The 20549-nt window shown below is 48.8% G+C and overlaps 1 protein-coding gene across 5 annotated transcripts in view; it reads left to right on the forward strand.

Moving 5' to 3' along the window:
• Positions 1–19696: 19696 nt before the first annotated feature.
• Positions 19697–20549, forward strand: part of SREK1 (splicing regulatory glutamic acid and lysine rich protein 1) — a 459678-nt gene continuing 458825 nt past the window's right edge. For 4 of the 5 annotated variants that reach the window (XM_078675174.1, XM_078675176.1, XM_078675175.1 and 1 more), the window contains exon 1: positions 19697–19963. In XM_078675174.1, the coding sequence (XP_078531300.1) occupies positions 19710–19963 (254 nt within the window). In that variant the 5' untranslated portion in view covers positions 19697–19709. The remainder of the gene's footprint in view (positions 19964–20549) is intronic. The other variant, XM_078675179.1, reaches the window with a different exon arrangement.

Below are 20549 nucleotides of genomic sequence, written 5' to 3' on the forward strand. Positions count from 1 at the left end.
GTGGCTCGCCACCGCTGGACCTCCGACTGCTCCGCGGCGGGCTGCTGGGATTGCCCTCGCCGCCTGCGGTGAGCAGAGCCTGACATCTGCCGACTCAGTCTGCTGTGGTGGAGGCGGCTGGAGATCCGTGCCTGCTGCCGCCAGCTCCTGGGGCTGAGGCGGGACTGCCTGGGGGCTTGTGTGGCTCCCCCTGCCCGCGGTGCGCTCCCCGACCAGTGGAGGCTTGGATACGCTGCAGAAGCTCCCGGGATACGTTTGCGCTGGCGGAGGGGCTGTGAGCACTGAGGTAGGAGGCGGCTGTGCGGGCGTTCCGGTGACCCGGAGTGCCGCGACTGTAGCGTGCGGGTACGTGGTGGCCCCCCCTGCTTTGGCCGCGGGGGACACGATCAGCCACTAAACCGCGGGGGCACGCATAGGCCGCGTACTGCTCCCGGACTTCGCCTCATACCTGCCATCCACAGTACATCCGGCGGACGCTGGTCTGAGCCCTGCCCCCATTTCCACATTATTTGGGGGGATTACATGCAGAGACGTTTTACCCTGATCCGCTGAGACTGACGGCCCACCAGTAGAGGAGCATACACACTAGACGCCGCTGGGCTGAACAACAACCCGTACGCTTCGATCCTCATTGCGAAGCTGTACGCCACGTACGGTTGATCACGCTAGATGCGTGAGCATTGGTAGGAGCCGTCCATTTCTCCCGTTCGGAGCGCACAGGAGCGCTACGGAGCGCTACGAAGCGTACACCTTGCCCCAAACTTGCTAATAGTAGCAGAAACGTGGAGAAAATGATTTTTAATGGACTACAACCTTTTGCTAATTGACACGCTGGGAACAGAGGCGCTACGGCGCTTTGATCTCAAAATGGCGGCTGCAACTGAGGACGAGAGAAGTCCGTCTGTTCAACAGCAAGTGAAATTAACCGAGCAACTTGGGTAAGAGCATAATCAACTGATTTGGTGTGACTGTAAGAGTGGCTGAGCGTAGCGGTTCGAAGCGGAGACCAGACCCAGCTGTTGTCTCAATCAACTAACTGTGCCTGACCCCGTCATGGCCAAGTAAGACCGAGGTGAGCATTGTTTCTTTGGCGTCGGATCGGCACTGAAGTCCCGGTTAACTTGTTGGGCACAGCGCATGAGTGATAAAGTCCTCGCTGCCAATCTACTGCTTTGGCCAAGTTTAGCCAAATGGTTGTCGGAAACAGATTTAAATACATTGCAATGGTGTCTGCTGCCGCCTGAACTTGTCATGGTTGTCATGGTACTTGTCATGGTTAACTCCCCATTGCAGTCCAAACTCAGTGGGAAGCCCTGCCCCAGCACCCCGGCGCTCTCCAAGATGGCACTCGCCCCCCCGCGGGGGTTGGGAGCCCCGGACCACCAGTGGGAGCTGCGCAGCAAGTAGTGCCAGCTACACCGTTTAGGCCTTTTACAGCTGCGCAGCAAGTAGTGCCAGCTGCATCGTTTAGGCCGTTTACAGATGTGCAGCAAGTTGAGCTGTTTCCAGCCGCATTGTTTATACCTTTTTCAGCTGCGCGGCTATTAGTGCCAGTTGCACCTTTTAAGTTACTTTTCCGTGGGGACAGATCTGATTAAGTTGGAGTCCTGCTGCAGGAACAGCACCATTGACACTATGGTTTCAGGGCATTTGAGTCCCCCTCTGAGATGGCCATTTGGCCAGGGAGTCTGCAAGGTTTGTAGGTGCGCCAGGCCTTTACATATATGTTAGTGCTAGAAAATGCTTTTCATATATTTTGTCTTCCGCACCCTGTTATGAGCACCTCTTCATGTGGTCTTAAGATGATGGGGCTGTTGTGCATACTTAGGCTTTGCTAGTCCCGGACGGCACATTAGTTCTGATATCCTCACCTTAATGTCTGGATTATGTGCCCCCTTTATGCCCTTTTATTTCTCTTCTCCACCGCTTTCCCAGTAACACTCTCCTCTCATCCCCCCCACCCTCCTCCGCCACATTTTCCCATCATGGCCACCACTCGAGTTAAGGTTGGAACTAATTGCTACAAAATCATTTATCCTCCCAGCCTGACTAAAGCTGCAACAAAACGATTGAATCACAATACTATTGAACATTTCCTGGATTCCCTCTTTGTTGATCAATTTCACAATAGTCGTTTTGGGAGGCTCGAAAATTATTTCATTTTCTTCACTCACGACACCTCCTCTTGGTCCATCAGCTTATACAATTACCTTAACGTCACCTCCTCCTCTATCCCTCATGGGAAACAGCTAAAAATCTCCCCCTCCACGCGTTTCAACGGTTACCTCACTATCTCACTCTATAACAACGGTACTGTCATGATCCAAGGCAATGACACCTGTCTTTCGCTCTTTGACCACCTCTTCCCCTCCCTACTCTTCCCCTCCCTTCAATAATTGAAAAATCTACTTTACATGACTTTGGAAGTGTCTTCCCAGTGTGTTCTTGTGGTTTGAGAGTCTGCCATTTATTGCGGTATTATCCTTCTTCCTGTGTTTTGGACTCTTGCGTAACATGCACATGTCACTTTCTCTTGTAACACACTGTTTTCTACCTCTTACTTTTGTTTGTTTTTGATACCTGCACAAGTGCCACCAGTGCCTACGTAACGTTTGTACTTGTGCTTGAGTGTCCTCCATATATTGCAGTATTATACCTCTGTTTACTTTGTATGCTTTTGTAACCTGCACACGTCACTTTTTCCTCCTGCAATGCACCGTTTGCTACCTCTTGTATTTTGTTGGCTCACGATTGTCACTTTTGTAATGCACCGTTTGCTACCTCTTGTATTTTGTTGGCTCACGAGTGTCACTTTTGTATTGCACCGTTTGCTACCTCTTGTATTTTGCTGGCTCACGATTGTCATTTTTGCTTCATTTAATGTAACGTTTGCTTTTGTTTTTTGCTCACTTGTAATGTTCTCATGTATCAGTTCTGTTCCTTTTGTGAAGCGCTCTGACACCTTCGGGTAAAGTCCGCGCTATATAAAAACGCATAAATAAATAAATAATACTCCCCTCCTCTGCGACCGGGTTTTCCCCCGACTCTCCTTCTAGCTCCACCCATTACTCCCTCTCTCCTCCCCTGACCCCCCTACACTGCAATTGGCTGCACTCTCAAGAATCACAGGTCGGCCCTCTTCCCGCCCCCTCCCCTGTGACCTCCTCTCCTATTCCTCCCCCCTCACAATATGCCCCCCCACTTCACTTCAGCCTCACCGCTAGCTAATGCGCTCCTCGTCCAATCTGCATCATCCCGGTACTCCAATCTCTTCTCTTCCCCCATTTTCCTTCCAGTCACCCCCCTTTTTAGTCCACCTCTCCTCCAACCTTCTCCCCCAGTGAACTTTCCCTACGCTCCCCTTATCCCTTCTTCCATACCTCCTGTCCACCTCCCCCTCCCCTCGTTATTCACCCGGATTTCGCCTCAATCCCACTGCATCTCTGTCCTCCATCCCACTCCTCCAGCAATGCTATGCTACTCCCTTTTCCCCCCTGGTAACCCTGTCCATTTCCCTCCCTCGGGTCCAACAGTACCACTTCCTTTCCCCAACTTCCCTTTCTCTCAACCCCCCCACTCTGCCAGATGCCCTTTCCCTCACAGCCTCCTCTCCTACCTGACATGCCCTCCACAACCACCTCACCTCTTTTCCTCCCAAACCTCCTTCATTCCCATGACTCCACACAGTCCTCCCCTCTCCTTCTTCCTACCGCTGTGTTCCGCACCCTTCTCCCCCTAAAGTTATCCCTAATTCCTCTCCTTCTTGCAACACCAACAAAGGCAACTCTCCCTTAACCTCCGACTCATTAACTCCCGCTCTCAACCTCCACCTTTCCCCACTTTTGAATCTTACACACCAACTCACCTCCTATCCCCCCACCTCTCCCTGCCTTCCACCACCAATTCCACCCCCACCTGTTTCCATCGATCCACCCAACCTTCCGTGCTCTGCATTACTCTCGCTGGAAAATAAGCTAGGTTCCCTTATCACCTCCATCTCCCAGCTTACAGCTGCAATTTCACTTCTAAGCTCTAAGATTTCCACCTTTCCTTGCACCCCCTCTCCTTCCCAACTTCCCACGAGATGCACCTCGCCCCCTTACCTCAATTTAGCCAAGCGCAATCAGTCGTCTGCAAACTTTGTTAACTCGCACAAGCCTTTGAACGCCGCACTTCCTCAACCTGCATACCCTAGCAACCCTACTATCTACACTATTCCAACCATCTCCTCTGTCAGAACCAAGCATCCACCTAAACCCTCCAGAGCACCCCCACATAAGCACAACATCCCGATCATCCTTCAGAGCCCAAGTGGCCCGTCACCAAAACAGTCCTGACAGAGCTGCGCTGTCTGCTCCACAACTGCAGATCTGCAGTAAAACACAAACTTGAAATCTCAGATACCATCACCCACCACAATATTGACATGCTCTTCCTCACAGAGACCTGGTTCAAAGATACCTCGCATTCTATGTTTGATCTCCTATTACCTACAGGCTATTCTATACTTAGGAATGACAGAAATGACAACACGGGGGAGGTGTTGCAGTCATCTTTAGAAACTCCTTTCAACTTAAGGCCTCTCCTATCAGCTCCTCCCACACCTTTGAATGCCTTTCTTTTGAGCTACAAGTGCACCACCGTTCACCCCTTAGATTCCATGTCATTTACCACCCGCCTCGTAGTGGCCCTTCGTTTTTGGAGGAACTCACTGACTTCATCAGTGACCAATACTCGCAAAGTGACAATCAGACCTTCATGGGTGACTTCAATCTCCACAGGGGCTCACCGCAAGACTCCTCCGCAAACTCCCTGGCCACCTTCCTCTCTGTTAACAATCTCATCCAACACTGCACAGAATCAACACACTCTAAGGGCTTAATCCTGGACCTTGTTATTTCTAAAGCAGGCATGCTTTCCATCACTACCCCTATTCACGTAGACTGGTCTGACCACCTCCTCATCCCATTCTCTATTCAACTATCACACGCTATAACACTTGGCCAACCCAAGAGGGCTATCTCCTGGTTCCGTGCTGTTAAAAATATTGATGTCGGTCCCCTCTGTGAATCAGCTTTGTTATCACTTCCAAGGCTAGACCCGAACCTAGATGTTGACGATCTCACCTCCCAATGCCTTGCAGATGAAATCAACAACGTCGCTCCACTCAAAAGCAAAAGGTTAAGGCCCACCCCCTCAGCACCTTGGTTCAACAAATCCCTCTTTGAAGAAAGGAAGCAGCTAAGATTCCTGGAGAAACAATGGAGGCAAGTGCCCTCCACCGATAACTTGTCCACGCTTCGCTCCGCAAGATCCAAGTACCACAAACACATCTTCCTTGGGAAAGCAGCGCACTACAAAACCCTCCTTGACTCAGCCAAAAATAGACCCAAAAAACTATTTGATCTCATCAAGAGTCCTGACTGCTCTCCCCCTTCCTCCAAGCTGGAGGATTCTGCAAAGAGAGCAGCGGATTTTGCTATATTCTTCGACGAAAAAGTGAAATCACTTGTGGATCAGGTCGCTCATCCTACCCCTCCAGAGGAGTGCAAATCCTCTCTCGTCATATCAAGGACAATGATCTTCTTGACAATTTCCAGTCTGGCTTAATTCAAAACTGCAGCACTGAAACAGCCCTACTGCAAGTGGTTGCTGACGCGCTGGGATCTTTGACTCGGGGGGGGGGTCCTGTCTTCTAATTCTCCTTGACCTTTCTGCAGCCTTTGACACTGTCAATCACAACACCCTCCTCAACATTCTTAAACAGAGAATGGGCATGGAGGGCACTGTACTTAAATGGTTTGCCTCCTTCCTCTCTGATAGATCCCAAATGATCAAAATAGCGAACAGTCTTTCATCTCCTGTGGCGGTAGGTCAAGGTGTTCCTCAAGGCTCAATACTTGCACCCACATTGTTCAACCTCTATTTAGAACCACTAGAAAATCTCCGAAGTAAATCCGGGATCCACTATCATCTCTATGCTGACGACACTCAAATCTACCTCAAGGTTGCCTCCACTCACGATCTCTCTATCCTAAGCTCTACTCTCGACTCCATTCATAACTGGATGTTTACTCATCAACTGATTCTGAATCCCTCCAAAACCGAATTCCTCCTCTTCTCCTCTTTAATCTCTCCTCCCCCGGTGCAATCATGGATGGATCAGTTGAATCTACTGAACACTAAACCCATCATGGCCGACAGCGCAAAATCCCTGGGTGTCATTCTCGACAAAAAACTCAATCTAACCCCCCACATCAATTCCATTGCAAAGTCTGCTCGATACCATCTGCGCCTTCTTTGGGGAATCCGTCGCTTCTTCCCGGAGCAGGACCTTATAACCCTGGTGCAATCGCTGGTCCTCTCCAGACTTGACTACTGCAATTCTCTTCTTACTGGCCTCCCCAAATCCCACCTGTCACCCCTTAAATCTGTTTTCCATTCAGCATCTCGTTCCATTTATGGGGCCAAAAGAAGCGACCACATCACACCGATGGTATCCACCCTCCGCTGGCTTCCAATCGAGGCTAGAGCTATCTACAAGACTGCTTGTATCACCCACAAAGCCTTGCACTCCTCCTCTCCTCGCTACCTGGCAAATAAACTGAAACTCTCTGGAGGCTCTAGACCATCATGTAATGCGGAAAATCTTCTGCTTGAACCTCCCACTTTCAAGAAGGAAAGAACGATGGCACAATCCTTTTCAGGCAACACGGTGAGAATCTGGAACTCCCTTCCAGGCCTTCAAAACTAACCTCAAAGTTCTCCTCCTTCAAAGACACTTCCAAATGTAATCCATGCCCTCTCTATTATCTGAAGGAAGCCCTTCCATTATAGAAAAATCTACTGTAAATGACTATGGAAGTGTCTTCCCAGTGTGTTCTTGTGGTATGAGAGTCTGCCATTTATTGCAGTATTATCTCTCTACCTGTGTTTGGTACTCGTGTGTAACATGCACCCGTCACTTTCTCTTGTAACACACTGTTTTCTACCTCTTACATTTGTTTATTTTCGATACCTGCACAAGTGCCACCATGGCCTACGTAACGTTTGTTCTTGTGCTTGAGGGCCCTCCATGTCGTGTCTTCGACCCAATAACCACAGACACGATAGGTACTTCTTACACAGAGCTTTATTACTTGCTTCTTACCCAGTCCCTGTCCCTACTCTAACTAACTCCATCCTGTCGATACTCCGCCTCTTCCCTTCCACCCCACTAGCTCCACCAACCCAGCTACTAGACCGCTGACTACACAACATCTCCCCCTTTCTTAACAAAATAGCAAAACAGCAAGATACTCATATTTCTTCAATAAGTCTCTTTGGTCGCTGGATATCTCGGTGGGGTCGCATGGACATGCCTCCAGTGATATCATCAATCAAGGATTCACTTGGTGGACCCCGACTCCCTTGGTTAACTTGGTCAGGCTCTTCAGGAGTAAGCAGTTCATTCACATTCAGCAGGGGTCCTTTCGAGTCTCGAGGACATTTCTTGAAGTGTGATACATTCCTGGTAACTCGCCTTTGATCAGATTCCGCGGTCAGCATGGTGCCCTTCTGGTGGGTAACCAGCAGGGGTTCATCTCGGAACCGACAGGCAGTTTTACGTTGCTGGTCTTGTTTGACAATAACGTAGTCTCCTTCATGCACAGATGGGGATCTCGCTCTCCTTTTGGCATCGGCATATGATTTCATTTTGTCCTTGTTGCATCTATCGGTCGCCATTAGCTCTTGATGACTGCGGAGCGGCGACACTGCCCGTAGAGCCCCTTCCGAGGTCGGGATGCGATTTCTCATGGGGCGCTCCAACATCAGTGTTGCAGGGCACTTTCCGGTGGTTGAGTGAGGAGTTGTCCTATAGGCTCTGAGAACCTCATTGAGGGCCACTTGCAAATCTTTCTTTTCAGCAGTGGCTTGTTGGAATGTCTTCTTGAGAGTAGCCATAAATCTTTCTATGGTGCCGTTCGCTTGTGGCCAGAGGGGCGTAATCTTCCTGTGAGTGAAATCCAGGTGCTTTGCAAAGGCACTGAACTCATGTCCATTGAATGGGGGTCCATTGTCCGTTTTCACCTCTCTGGGAACACCCCATGTTGCGAACACTTCATCTAGCACTTTGAGAGTGCTGGACGCACTTGTGGATGACACAAATTGTGCGATGGGGAATCGCGAATACTCATCAACTATGGCTACCACGTATTTCCCGGATTGGAGTGGTCCGTAGAAATCCATGGCCAGTTCTTGCCATACTCCACTGGGCAGGGCGGTCATTTGTAGTGGGGCCGGTGGATCACCTTTGTTGGTTAGCTGGCATAGATGACAGTCTTTCAGGGTAGACTCTACCATTTGGTCGAGGAGAGGAAACCACACACGTTCTCGGAGGGCTCGTTTTGTTGCCACTACTCCTCTGTGGCCTTCATGGGCAAGGTTGATGACGCCTTGCCGTAGTTGGCTGGGAACCACGATCCGTTGGCCTCGCAATATCACTCCATCAGCAGTAACAGACAGCTCGTCACAGACGTGTCGGAAGGCTTGCATCTCCTGCTTGACAGCCAGATCGTTGTCATCTTCTTGAGGATTGTGTCTCTACCGGTTGGTTCGAACCCTATGAAGTACTTTCTGCAAGACGACATCTTGCGTGGTGACTTCTCGAATGGCTTCCATGGGAATGGCCGGTGGCAATGCTTGATCAGCCACGAAGTGGATGTACTCCTCGGCAATGGATGGGTTGGAGTCCGACGATGCATGAGGGTGTCGTGACATATAATCAGCCGGGTTCTCCGCCTTCCTGGGTTTGTGGACAATAGTGAAAGTATACTCCTGCAGTCTCAGGCCCCATCTCTCAATCCTCGGAGGCATCTTGGATCGAGGGTTGCCGTAGATGGTAACGAGCGCCTGATGATCCGTGATCAGAGTAAAGTGCTTGCCATAAACAAAGACATGAAAATGTTCACATGCCCAAACCACCGCAAGGCTCTCCTTCTCAGGTTGTGAATATGCTTTTTCAGGATCAGACAAACTGCGACTGGCATAGGCAACGATGCGTCTCTGGTCGGAGTCATTGTCGTATTGCGCCAAGATGGCCCCTAATCCCACAGGGCTGGCATCTACGGTGATTTCGGTCTTTCGATGAGGATTGAAGTACGAGAGGTTGTCAGCTGAGTCCACCGCTCGCTTGATCACTCTGAACGCTTGATCACACTGGGGTGTCCAGTCAAATGGCTGGCCTTGCTTGGTAAGGATGCGAAGGGGATGGCTGATGGTCGCATAGTCCCTGATGTAACGGGCACAGTAGCTGGCCATCCCTAGGAACGATCTCAGTTCACTGACATCCTGTGGGCTCTTGGTGTCGTTCAGAGTCGCTATCTTGTCCGGGTCAGGTTTCATGCCTGCACCTGAGAAAATGTGGCCAAAGAATTTTAGAGAGGACTGGTGGAGCTCACACTTCTCTTTGTTTAGTGTCAGGTTTGCGTCTAGCAGGGCGTGACAGACACGGTCAAGTGCCATATAATGCTCACGGACATCGGAGCCAAATACAAGGATATCGTCACTATAATTTAGAGTGTTGGGGATGTGCTGAATGATTTGCCGGATTGCCTCTTGAAAAATTTCTGCGGCCGATGAGACCCCGATACTCAGCCTCTTGTATCTGAAAAGCCCCATGTGAGTTGCAAATGTCGTAATGTAGCGGGACCTGACATCCAACTCCAGCTGGTGGTAACCTTTGTTTAAATCCAGCTTCGAGAATACTCTCGACCCGTTCAATGCAGAGATCATGTCACTTAGGTGTGGCCCAGGGTGACGCTCCCTTTCTATCGCTGTGTTAGGAAGGCGCATGTCAACGCACAGTCTCACCTTGCTGGTGGTGCCTTTCTTTGGTACGATAACCACTGGCGATACCCACGGGGTTGGACCATCCGTCCGTTCAATGATGTCTGCAGACAAGAGATCTTGAAGTTCATCTTCAACAGCTTTCTGGAGATGAAATGGTACCCGGCGAGGGTGCTGTGCCACAGGGCTGACCTGTTCATTGATGTGCAGATGTATTTGACATCCCTTCATCTTCCCGAGACCTTGGAACAGCCTGGGGAACTTGCTGACGATGTCTTGGTCATCACTGACTTTGAATAGGATTTCAACGAGGCGAAGACGCTCAGCCATTGGTAAGCTGAGTAGGCAGTCGGCTTCTGGGCCTTTGATGACATGTATGACAGCTGGAATGGAGCTGTTGTCGTGTGTGAGGGTAGTCGGGATTTTCCCAGACAAAGGAGTGGCTTCTTGGACATCCAAGTGAAGACTCGGACCGGTGCATAAGTCAATGTGGGCTTAGGATTCATTCTCTCGTATTCTGTGACTGGGATATAGTTCAGCGAAGCTCCGCTGTCTAACACGAACTTAGTGTCATGGTTCCCCACTTTTATATCTAAGCGTGGATATTTCTTGAGTTGGTCAGGATCCGCGATCATGTTCACATATTCCACTGTATATTCAGAGTCTTTGGACGACGAACTGGAGTCCCGGGACGGTGATCTGCGCTCCCATTGGGATCTGCGTGACTCTCTGCTGGAGTGTGAGGAGCCGGAGGACAACGCAGCCTTTCCTTGGACAGCCCGAATGTGATGATTTCCGGTGTCAGAGCGGGATGACCGCCTCGTGTCGCTTCGTCTCTCCTTGTGATAGTCCCCACACATCGCTTCGAAGTGATTCGTTCTCCCACATTTCCTACATCGCTGACCCATGGCAGGACAGGTGTCCACATGAGGATAGTCATATCCACACCTGTAGCATCTTTTTGTTCTTTCTGGTCTCCTTTCTCTCCGCCCGGGTTCTCGCCTCCTGTACTCCGGATGTCTTCGACGAGATGACGGTCTGGGTTGCCATTGTCTTTCTTTCGAGGTCCTTCGGCTGCTGCCTTTGGCTTAGACTCGACGCACTTGTTCATGACTCACATTTCGTCCCGTCTCAATGGTGGTGGCATGTTCCTCAGCTTGATCATAGACACGAGTCATTTCTTCAATGTCGTCTAATTCATGAGGTTTTCTAAGCAACCGCCTCCTGAGGGTTTCCGAGTGGCATCCGTCAATGATTTGTGACTTTATGGCGGCATCGGTTGAGAAGGTATCGAATTCACAGTGTCTCGATAGTCGCCTCAGTCGGGTGATGAACGCACTCATCGCTTCGTCCTTTCCTTGGCGTGCTTGATGAAACGCATGACGTTCATAGTCCACATTTCTTTTATGAAGGAATTTTTTGTTCAATGCCTCACGTACCTTGTCATAGGTTCCAGCGTCTGCAGGTGGGAGGTCTTTAATTATCTTACTTATTTCTCGGCCTGCTAAATTGCGGAGGGCAATCAGTTTTTCTTTGTCAACAGTTACCTTGGACCCCTCAATGTAGTCTTCGAAATCTTCAAGCCATTCTTGCCATTTGGGGCCCATGCTTCCTCCTGTGGTCAGTGTTAATGGTTCCGGAGCCCGCAGATGTGACGCCCCAGCAATGACGGGCTTGCCTTAATTTCGCTGTGGGGATACATTTGGGGTCACCATCGTGATGTCACGTGTTTCTCACCCTGTTCACTGACTCGGCACGACCTGTCGCTTCTCACTCGCAGGTGCTTTGGCTGGTCAGTCTCGGTCAACTTGTACTCAAAGTTATTTGACTTTACTCATGCTTGTTTATTCAATCACATTTACAGCAATCGGTGTTTGTTTGTCACTCTTGTTTGTCTTGCCTTGTGTTTGTTTACTCAAAGTTCAAAAAGACTTTATTCGAATTGAAATAACAATTCATAAAAGTGTACAGATAAAAATCACATTTTAAAATATCATTTTTTCATTCTAGTTTAAACATTACTAAGGTTTGACTTCTTAAAAAGAAAAGTGGTTAAAAGGAATAAAAACAGTACAAACAGTTAAAATAGATAATAATTAAAAACATTTAACTAACTCTTATTATCCCATGACGATAGACTTTCTCACTCTTAGAATTGTATTCAGAAAAAGGCTCACTGTACTAATAGTAAGGCAATCATCTAAGGACCTACGTTTATTATAAGCGTCTCTTGAATTCTTTAGGCCCCAAGTTAACAAAAGGGGTTTTAAAATTTGTCGTCTCGAATGGCTATATAAAGTGCAGAACAGAGTGCAGTGTATGTTTGATTGAAATGATTTGTCATCACAAGGACGCTGCCTTTTTCCCCTCGCCCAGTCATTGCAGGTCGGGAATGATATGAGTCTTTAAAAGGTTTCCAGACGAAAGTAAGTCAGGAGCCTACGGTGATGTAGGGGGTGTTCTAATGCAAGATACAACTGGAGACCCCTCTGAGGTGTCACGTCATCGTGGCTCATGACAGATTTTTTAGACCTTTCGCCCTTCCACCTTTGTAATTCCAAATGTTCCAGCAGCATCTTTTTCAGCGTAGATCGCGAGAGAGATTCCAAAGAGGCTGGGTCAGTAAAGTATTCAGGATGACCAATCTCACTGGCAAAGTTCTTAATGTAAATAAGCCATTTGATGTTTTTCAGCCCGTCACAGTTTAAGCAGTCCTCTATGATGGATCTATTCAATTCTGTGGCAGGGTTGGTCCAAACATTGTGCCAAAGTAAAACTGGGGCAAGTTTTATAATATCCGTAATAAAAGTGAGAGCAACTTCGGCATGTAATACATATATAGGGGTGCTCCTTGGTGTAGCAGTTATAAATCGGAGGAACCTGTTCTCAATTCGCTGGATCTCCTCCACTTGCTGCCAGCCCCAGATACCAGCCCCATATGTCCCAATAGCCACACATTTCGATTTGAATATTCGAAGGAGCTCCATTACTGGCCTGTTTTCTATTTTATTTGCAAAATTCATGAGAGCCCCAACTGCTCTGTTAAATGCCACGGCCCGTGCATTCACGGCCGACTTCCAAGTGCCTTGTCTATCGAAGTGGACCCCCAGATAACAGAAGATATCGGCTAACTCTACCTTCCTGTTATTTAAAACAATTGGGCATGGTAGTCTATGTTTATTTGGGCCGCACGACATAGTAAACGTCTTCGAGACGTTTACACATAACCCTCTAGTGTTCATAAAGTTAGTGAAGGTATGTACGGCTTTCTGGAGACCTACCTTGGTCTGTGAGAGGATGGCCGCATCGTCAGCGTAAAGTAAAATGGAAATGGGTTTGCCCTTGATTACGGGGTAATCATGGTAATGCTGTGTTAGGCAAGAACCCACTCCATTAATGTATAGATTAAATAGCAGGGGGGCCAAAATGCAGCCCTGCCTTACCCCTTTGCTAATCTTAAAAAGCTCTGTACATTCCCCCCCTGACCGTATCTAACTCGGGCACCTGCCGCCACATAGAGTTCTCTGATGTATACAATTATTTTATTGTCCAGCCCAATGTCCCTCAACGTCTGCCAGAGACTGTCGTGCAAAACGCAGTCAAATGCAGAGCTGAGGTCCACATAGGTCACATACAGATTCGATTTCCTTGCATGAATATATTTCGAAATGATTAGTGAAAGATTCAGCCCCTGCTCATTTGTTCCCCCGCCCTCCCCCAAACCCATACTGAAAGGGAGACAACACTTCCTGTCCCTCCACCCAGTCCTGAATGCGAGCAAGAATGACCCTGCCCGCCATCTTCATGAAGCCATCTAACAAAGAGATGGGCCGATAGCAGGCAGGGTCATTCCTGTCCCCCTTCTTGTATATCGGGACCAAGATTGCCTCCTTCCAGGTTGGGATAAAACCTCTTTTCGTCATGTAATTCAAAACTCTAGTGAGTAGAGGAGCCCACAGGTCTGGATACATTTTAAAAACATCGATAGGGACAGAGTCTGGGCCTGGTGCTTTCGCGGCTGAACTCTCCCTTAAGGCTTTATATACCTCCTCAAGTTTTAATTGAATGTCTAGAGGGAACGGAAAATCCTCATCTTCTGAAGGTATTGGTGTTTCGGAGGCTAGTACAGGGAGAACCTTGGTGCTATACAGGGCCTGAAAGTGGGACACCCACTCCTGGGCCGTGATAGCATTGTCTAGGCGAGGACCTTGGCTATCTTGGTAAAAAGGCGCATTCACAGCCTTCCAGAAAGCAGCAGTGTCCTTTTGTGTTGCTGCTGCATGGAGGGCTTCCCAGGCCTCAACTTTTAAATCTTTCTTCCTTCTAATCAAAGCGGCACGGTACTTACGCCTTGCCCTTTGAACGTGAGCTCTATCTAATGGGGTAGCATGCAGTGCATTTTTAAGTTCCCGCAATGCCCTGGAGCAATTTGGATCAAACCACCCTGGGGTTCTCTTAACTATATTACGTGGATCTCTAGTCAGAAGGTGTTTAATTACACAACAAATTTTATTAAAAGAGAGCAGGACTTGTTCTTCGTTCTCTTCTAACGTCAAACACTTAATGATTTCTTTATGGGAAATATTCACTAGGTTTTTTTGGAAGCTCTCTGGTATTACCTTCTCCCATCTGATGCAAAATCCATTACGCTGGCCAAAAATAGGGTTAAAATCATAATTACGTTGAGTATTAAGGGGCCGCGTATCCAGGTTTAGCTTGAAAGTAACTGAAATGGGGTAATGGTCACTAATGCCACTTGTGAGTGTCTCCCAGCTGTTAACCAATGAGGCATAACGCAACGATAGTAAGGCAAAATCAATAATTGACTTTGCCCCTCTTGCGTTAAATGTGGGTGCAAATGTTTTTGGCACGGAACAAGCCTCATTAATAATAATCCACATTTGTAAAGCGCACAATCACCCGTAAGGGTCTCTAGGCGCTGGGGGCCGTCGGGAAGATTAAGCGAGCTATTGCCCAGAGTCACATAGTGCTGGGCTAACCTGCCGCCGGAGCCGGGGATCGAACCCTGATCCCCAGATTCCAGCGTCAGTCGCCCTGGCCGCGGCGCCACACCTCTCCCACTAATAAATGCCATGGAGTGGTCCACCATTAAGTTGTTGAGTAAGTCCCCTAGTTTTGTGTGGGCAAAGTGGCTTGTTGGTCCTATAAATTCGTCTTCCCAGCCACACACTCCCTGTAGACTCTTTGGGCACAATGGACAATTAAAGTCCCCTACCCACAGGAGGGCCATATCCCCTGAGCAGCTATCTGCAATCGTCTTGAGGGTACTTGACAATTTCTTAATTGTGATTTCCACTTGTGCTATCGGGATGTTATTATAGAAATTAATAATAGCTAGATTCTGAAAAAAAGGGGAGTCCAGGAAGCTCCCTAGGACCGTGGGACCTGAGCAAATAGACAGATACATAGACAGACCTCCCTTATGTCTACCCATTTTAGTGGGAACTGCCGGGGTAAAGAACGTTTTAAAACCCAGCAAATGGGACTGCTCCCTAGCCCATGTTTCCTGGAGAGCTATAATTGAGTGGGACATAGTTACTGACCGCCAGTCTGCATCATTAATTTTTGGGGCCAGGCCAGCTATGTTCCATGTTATTATACTGCCAGGAACTTCCGTGTTTATTGGTGATGTTACTTCCATAGGTATCACTGGGGCTGGCTCAATTATGTCACAGGGTGTAGTCCCAAGTGGGGACATTACAACCATAGGTATCTCAGAGGCTGGTTCCATTGTGTCCGTTGTTTCACAGGATATGGTCCCAGACAGGTTATCTAACTGGGGAATTAACATCGTTTTTACCCCAGAAGCTTGTGTTTTGAGATGAGGGACTATCAAAAGGCAAGAATCTGACACAGTCGTGATGTGTACAGGAGCAGGGGTATAACTTTGGGCAGTAACATTATATTTTTTGTCTTTTGTCCTGTAAGTTGGTGACATATTAGGAAGGGGCACCAACCGTCATTCGCAGTCATCAAGGCCTGAGAGTGCTGCGAATCTATTGGTAAGCTCAAAGGGAGTGAATGGCAGCAAATGGTCCATTCCCCTGGTTCCTTGTGAGTGGTCTGGGCCACTGTAGTTATTTCTATGTCCCCTATATGGGATGTTGTTCCACCCATAAGCATTTTTTGGGATCATAGGGTTGAGAGCCTGCCACAAATATTGATTATTAAATGTTGTGGGGAGATTGTTCCATAGGCCAGGGGGGGGCCCTAGGGACGTTAAGGAAGTTACCTGAGCTCTTGGGTAGAAATAAGTTAGGTCATAAGGAGTAATGGTTGTACCATTGGTTCTTGAATTCCAGTTTAGGATGTGGTTGACCGCGGCCGGATCTCTAAAGTTTATAATTATGAGATCACCCTCAATATCTTTCTCTCTACTCCCCAGCCAGGAGAGTCGCACAAATTTTGGTTTCTTTTATCACTATTGTTTGCAGTAGCCATTACTAGACACGGTCCTGAAGAAAGCAATGACAATTGAGTCACGAATTTCTGAAACATGTTGACCATTTAAAACATCTAGGCAGTCCATACTATAGTGACTGTCAGTAACTACTTTTTAACATTGGAGGTTTGGGTAGCACCCGAATAAAATTATCAGTACTCTCTCATCCAATTTTAATTACACTCCTTCTGATTTTTTTTTCACACTTATTTTTGTGCACTGCAACATCAGTCCCCCATGTATCATGTGTGCTAAGATCCTCTTAATTGAGTAGCAAGACCATAATAAGACCTATCTGACCGGTTAAGGGTACCTTTACATACATCTGGACCCTTCACTGTGAAAGTATAGTGGCACTCCTGATTTTGGTCTTGTTTGGAATCCCAAATGATGAAGGGCGGTTCCGTATGGTGACTGATGGGCATCCTTGGTTGACCACTACAGGTATGACCTTAGATTGTTACACACATGTTTAATGAACATTTGGATTACATGGCGTGCATTTTTTGAGTTCTTTTTCCAGACCCTCTGATATATCTGTTGTTAAATGATTTCTATAAGAACATTAGTGTCGCTAATATTTAAAGTGCTATTTTGTTCCACGCTATTAAGGGCAGTCGTTGAGGGAGGCGTATCTCGCAGGAGCATAGGGATGCCCTGCGTAGATAGCGCATCCTCAATTCCTGATGTTAAGCCTGCGCCTACTGGGTTAATCTGTGTTGGTACGTCCACAGGGAGTCTGTTTTTGATGGCTTCAATCGAGCGGCGCCGCTCAGCCCTGCGTTCAGCCAGTGAATAATTCCTTTCTATATCGGGGGGAGGTTTCCTAAAGTAGTCATCCAGAGTACCCTTGCAATTTCCCGCTGCTTCGGCTTGCATGATTTTTTCGGCGTTAGCAGCCATAAGTGCTGATAATAGTCTTTTGTTAAAGACAGACCCCAAATAGGTTCCCCTCCAACGTTGTTAGCCGCTGGTTAGGTATTGTTAGAGGCGTAACCAGATCGAGGGCCCTATAGATGATCGCTGTCAAAGTGGAACTTGATGATAAATGCCAATAAGAAGAGCAGTTACTTTGCGAGAATGTAGTGAAGACACGTAGCAGGAGTGCTCAATGTCAGAAAGGTGGCCGACTTACTACATGAGTTGGTGGGATTCCAGCGACATTTAGAGAATGGGCCCAGCCCAGCCTCCTTCAGCCACCGAACGGCCACAAAACGGCCCGCCCTTTGCCCGGGCTTCGCCCGGCATCCCGCGAGACGGGGTGACGCTGGTTGTAAGCGCCTCCTGGCACGGAAAACTGACTCCAGGTGCCGCTAGGGCTGCTGGGGCTTGTAGTTTGTTCGTTCCGCTCCGCCCACACTCCGCTCGGTGGCCCGACTCCTCGTGAACAGGGAGTAAGGCGGCGGGAGGCGGGCAGGCAGAGCCCCAGAACGCTGTTTTACCCTGGGCACAGGCGTTGGATCAGAGGTATGTCCAAGGGATCGAGTTTAGCAAAGGTAGGCAAAAGTTCCCCCACTCGACCGGGGTGACGCTGGTTTTAAGCGCCTCCTGGCGCGGAAAACTGACTCCAGGTGCCGCTAGGGCTGCTGGGGCTTGTGGTTTGTTCGCTCCGCTCCGCCCACACTCCGCTCGGCGGCCCGACTCCTCGTGAACAGGGAGTTAGGCGGCAGGAGGCGGGCAGGCAGAGCCCCAGAACGCTGTTTTACCCTGGGCACAGGCGTTGGATCAGAGGTATGTCCAAGGGATCGAGTTTAGCAAAGGTCAACAAAAGTTTGTTTACTCTTTCATGCATAGGCCTGCTGGTGCCTGACTCCAATATGGCCGCCCATAGGTTTCATAGGGGTGTCCCTCTAGGCTGCCTGACTTAAAGGTGGCCGCCCCTTGGCACTCTATTCTCTCCCACGAGGTTCGATCGTGCTCCCCAACAGGCTTACAGGGCTTCAGCTGCCACTCAACAGCAGTCGGTCGCTCGCAGGCAGCAACGTTTCTTTGCTTTCTCCTGCGTTCTGTTGCAGAGGAGCGATCGGATAGGGTCGAGGTGGGCTCTCGATTGCACTCCGTCACTAGCGTGCCATTCCTCACGCATCCGGGGTGGGCCTTTCCCTTTGCCGGCTTCTCTCTTGGCGCGCAGCAGCGCTCTTTCTTCGAAACGCTTTCTCGGGTCTCGGGCGGCACCTCCAGCGCTCCCTGGTCACCGGAGCGGTCGATGGAGTCGGGGTGAGCACCCGACTTCCGTCTTTGGATCGCGTGCCGATTTGAACGCCTTGGGGGTGAGTTGCGGTTTTGGCGCAAAGCAGCGCACCGCTTTGAAATCCCTCAGCGCTCAGTGGTGCGTTCTTCCTCGGGGCTCCACGCGACAGACAGGTCGCGGAGCAGGGGCAATAGCCGCTGGCCTCGTCCTGGGCAGCGGACTTGCTTCCACCACACGTGGCTCAACAGCGTCTTCTCTCTTCACGCTGTTTGGGACAGGGACGCTTCTCCTTGGGGTCCTGTGGGTGGCTGACTGCACCATCCCACCCTCGTCGCCAGTTGTCATGTCTTCGACCCAATAACCACAGACACGATAGGTACTTCTTACACAGAGCTTTATTACTTGCTTCTTACCCAGTCCCTGTCCCTACTCTAACTAACTCCATCATGTTGATACTCCGCCTCTTCCCTTCCACCCCACTAGCTCCACCCACCCAGCTACTAGACCGCTGACTACACAACACTCCATATATTGCAGTATTACACCTCTATGTTTACTTTGTACGCTTTTGTAACCTGCACACGTCACTTTTTCCTCCTGTAATGCACCGTTTGCTACCTCTTGTATTTTGTTGGTTCACGATTGTCACTTTTGTAATGCACCGTTTGCTACCTCTTGTATTTTGTTGGTTCACGATTGTCACTTTTGTAATGCACCGTTTGCTACCTCTTGTATTTTGTTGGCTCACGATTGTCATTATTGCTTCATTTAATGTAACGTTTGCTTTTGTATTTTGTTCACTTGTAATGTTCTCATGTATCAGTTCTGTTCCTATTGTGAAGCGCTCTGACACCTTCGGGTAAAGTCCGCGCTATATAAAAACGCACAAATAAAATAAATAAATAAAATAAAAAATTGTTTGAATAGAACACGAGGGTAAAAGGAATCCGTCAAAACCCCCCCATTCAGATTCCATTCAAATCACTCCAGATCCCATAACCAGTGTCTTTAAAAACATGCTGTGTAAACTTCCCAATAGTACATTTCAAATTGTTTCTCAATGGGCGAGTTTACACCTACTTATCAAGGAAAAAAGCTGCTACGACCCACGTTTAAGATGGCCGTTGTCCGAGATGAGCAGTCTAGGCTCGGACGCCATTACGGCCTTACGTTGATGACGTGTTTTGACGTTCTCTCGGAGATCCCCCCCCCATGTGTTTGGCGGTTATGCGCATGCGTGTTGCCGAGGCCCCTGTAATCGCGGCTGCAGGAATAGCGTTTACGGTATACAGTGCCAGCGCTTTTCACGTTTCTTCAGCTGCCGCCACCGGCGCCGCTATGATGATGATGAGTAACACCGGGCTCCCTCCAACCACCGTTATCCAGGTCACCAACCTGTCCGCCGCTGTCACCAGTGAGCAGATGCGCAACCTCTTCACCTTCCTGGGGGACATCGAAGAGCTGCGGCTCTATCCGCCAGAGTAAGTGCGGCCTTGAGGGTCAGGCAGCTAAGTGTGGTCTTGGGACCTCACTCCGATCTGCACATTCAAATGTAGGGGCCTAGACCCACTCCCGATGATGATAGCTGGAAACTTGGGGTCATGTGACAGCTCCAAGTGTCTCTGGAGAGCGTGTCTGCCGTCTGGCCATTGTTGTACATGTGTTATTGAAAGCTGTACATTGGAGGAGATCTGCATTGGTTCCAGTTTGAAGGAGTTCAAAAATGGGTAATGAGATGCACCGACTTTTAAAGACCAACTTTCTTTTAGTGAAAAGTTCTTTTATTCCCCACTTATGTAGTGATGAACACGTGCTCATTTGCATTTTAGCTTTGGGGAATCCACACGTGAAGTAACGCAGATAAGTCAGTAGGTTTATTCACAGGGGGACCGACTGTATCACATTTTGGAGGTCGGTACCCAGTTTTGTGTTGATAATTACTAATGTAAATATTCGTCTTGTATAATGTGCTGGAATTGGAAACACATTACTCTTGGGTCAAGGTGTGGCAATAAAAAGTGGGTGGAGTCACGAGAGGTGGAGTCATGAAAAGCAGTCCATCAGTTG

Source organism: Lissotriton helveticus, chromosome 2_1, assembly GCF_964261635.1.
Source record: "Lissotriton helveticus chromosome 2_1, aLisHel1.1, whole genome shotgun sequence".
Lineage (NCBI taxonomy): Eukaryota > Metazoa > Chordata > Amphibia > Caudata > Salamandridae > Lissotriton > Lissotriton helveticus.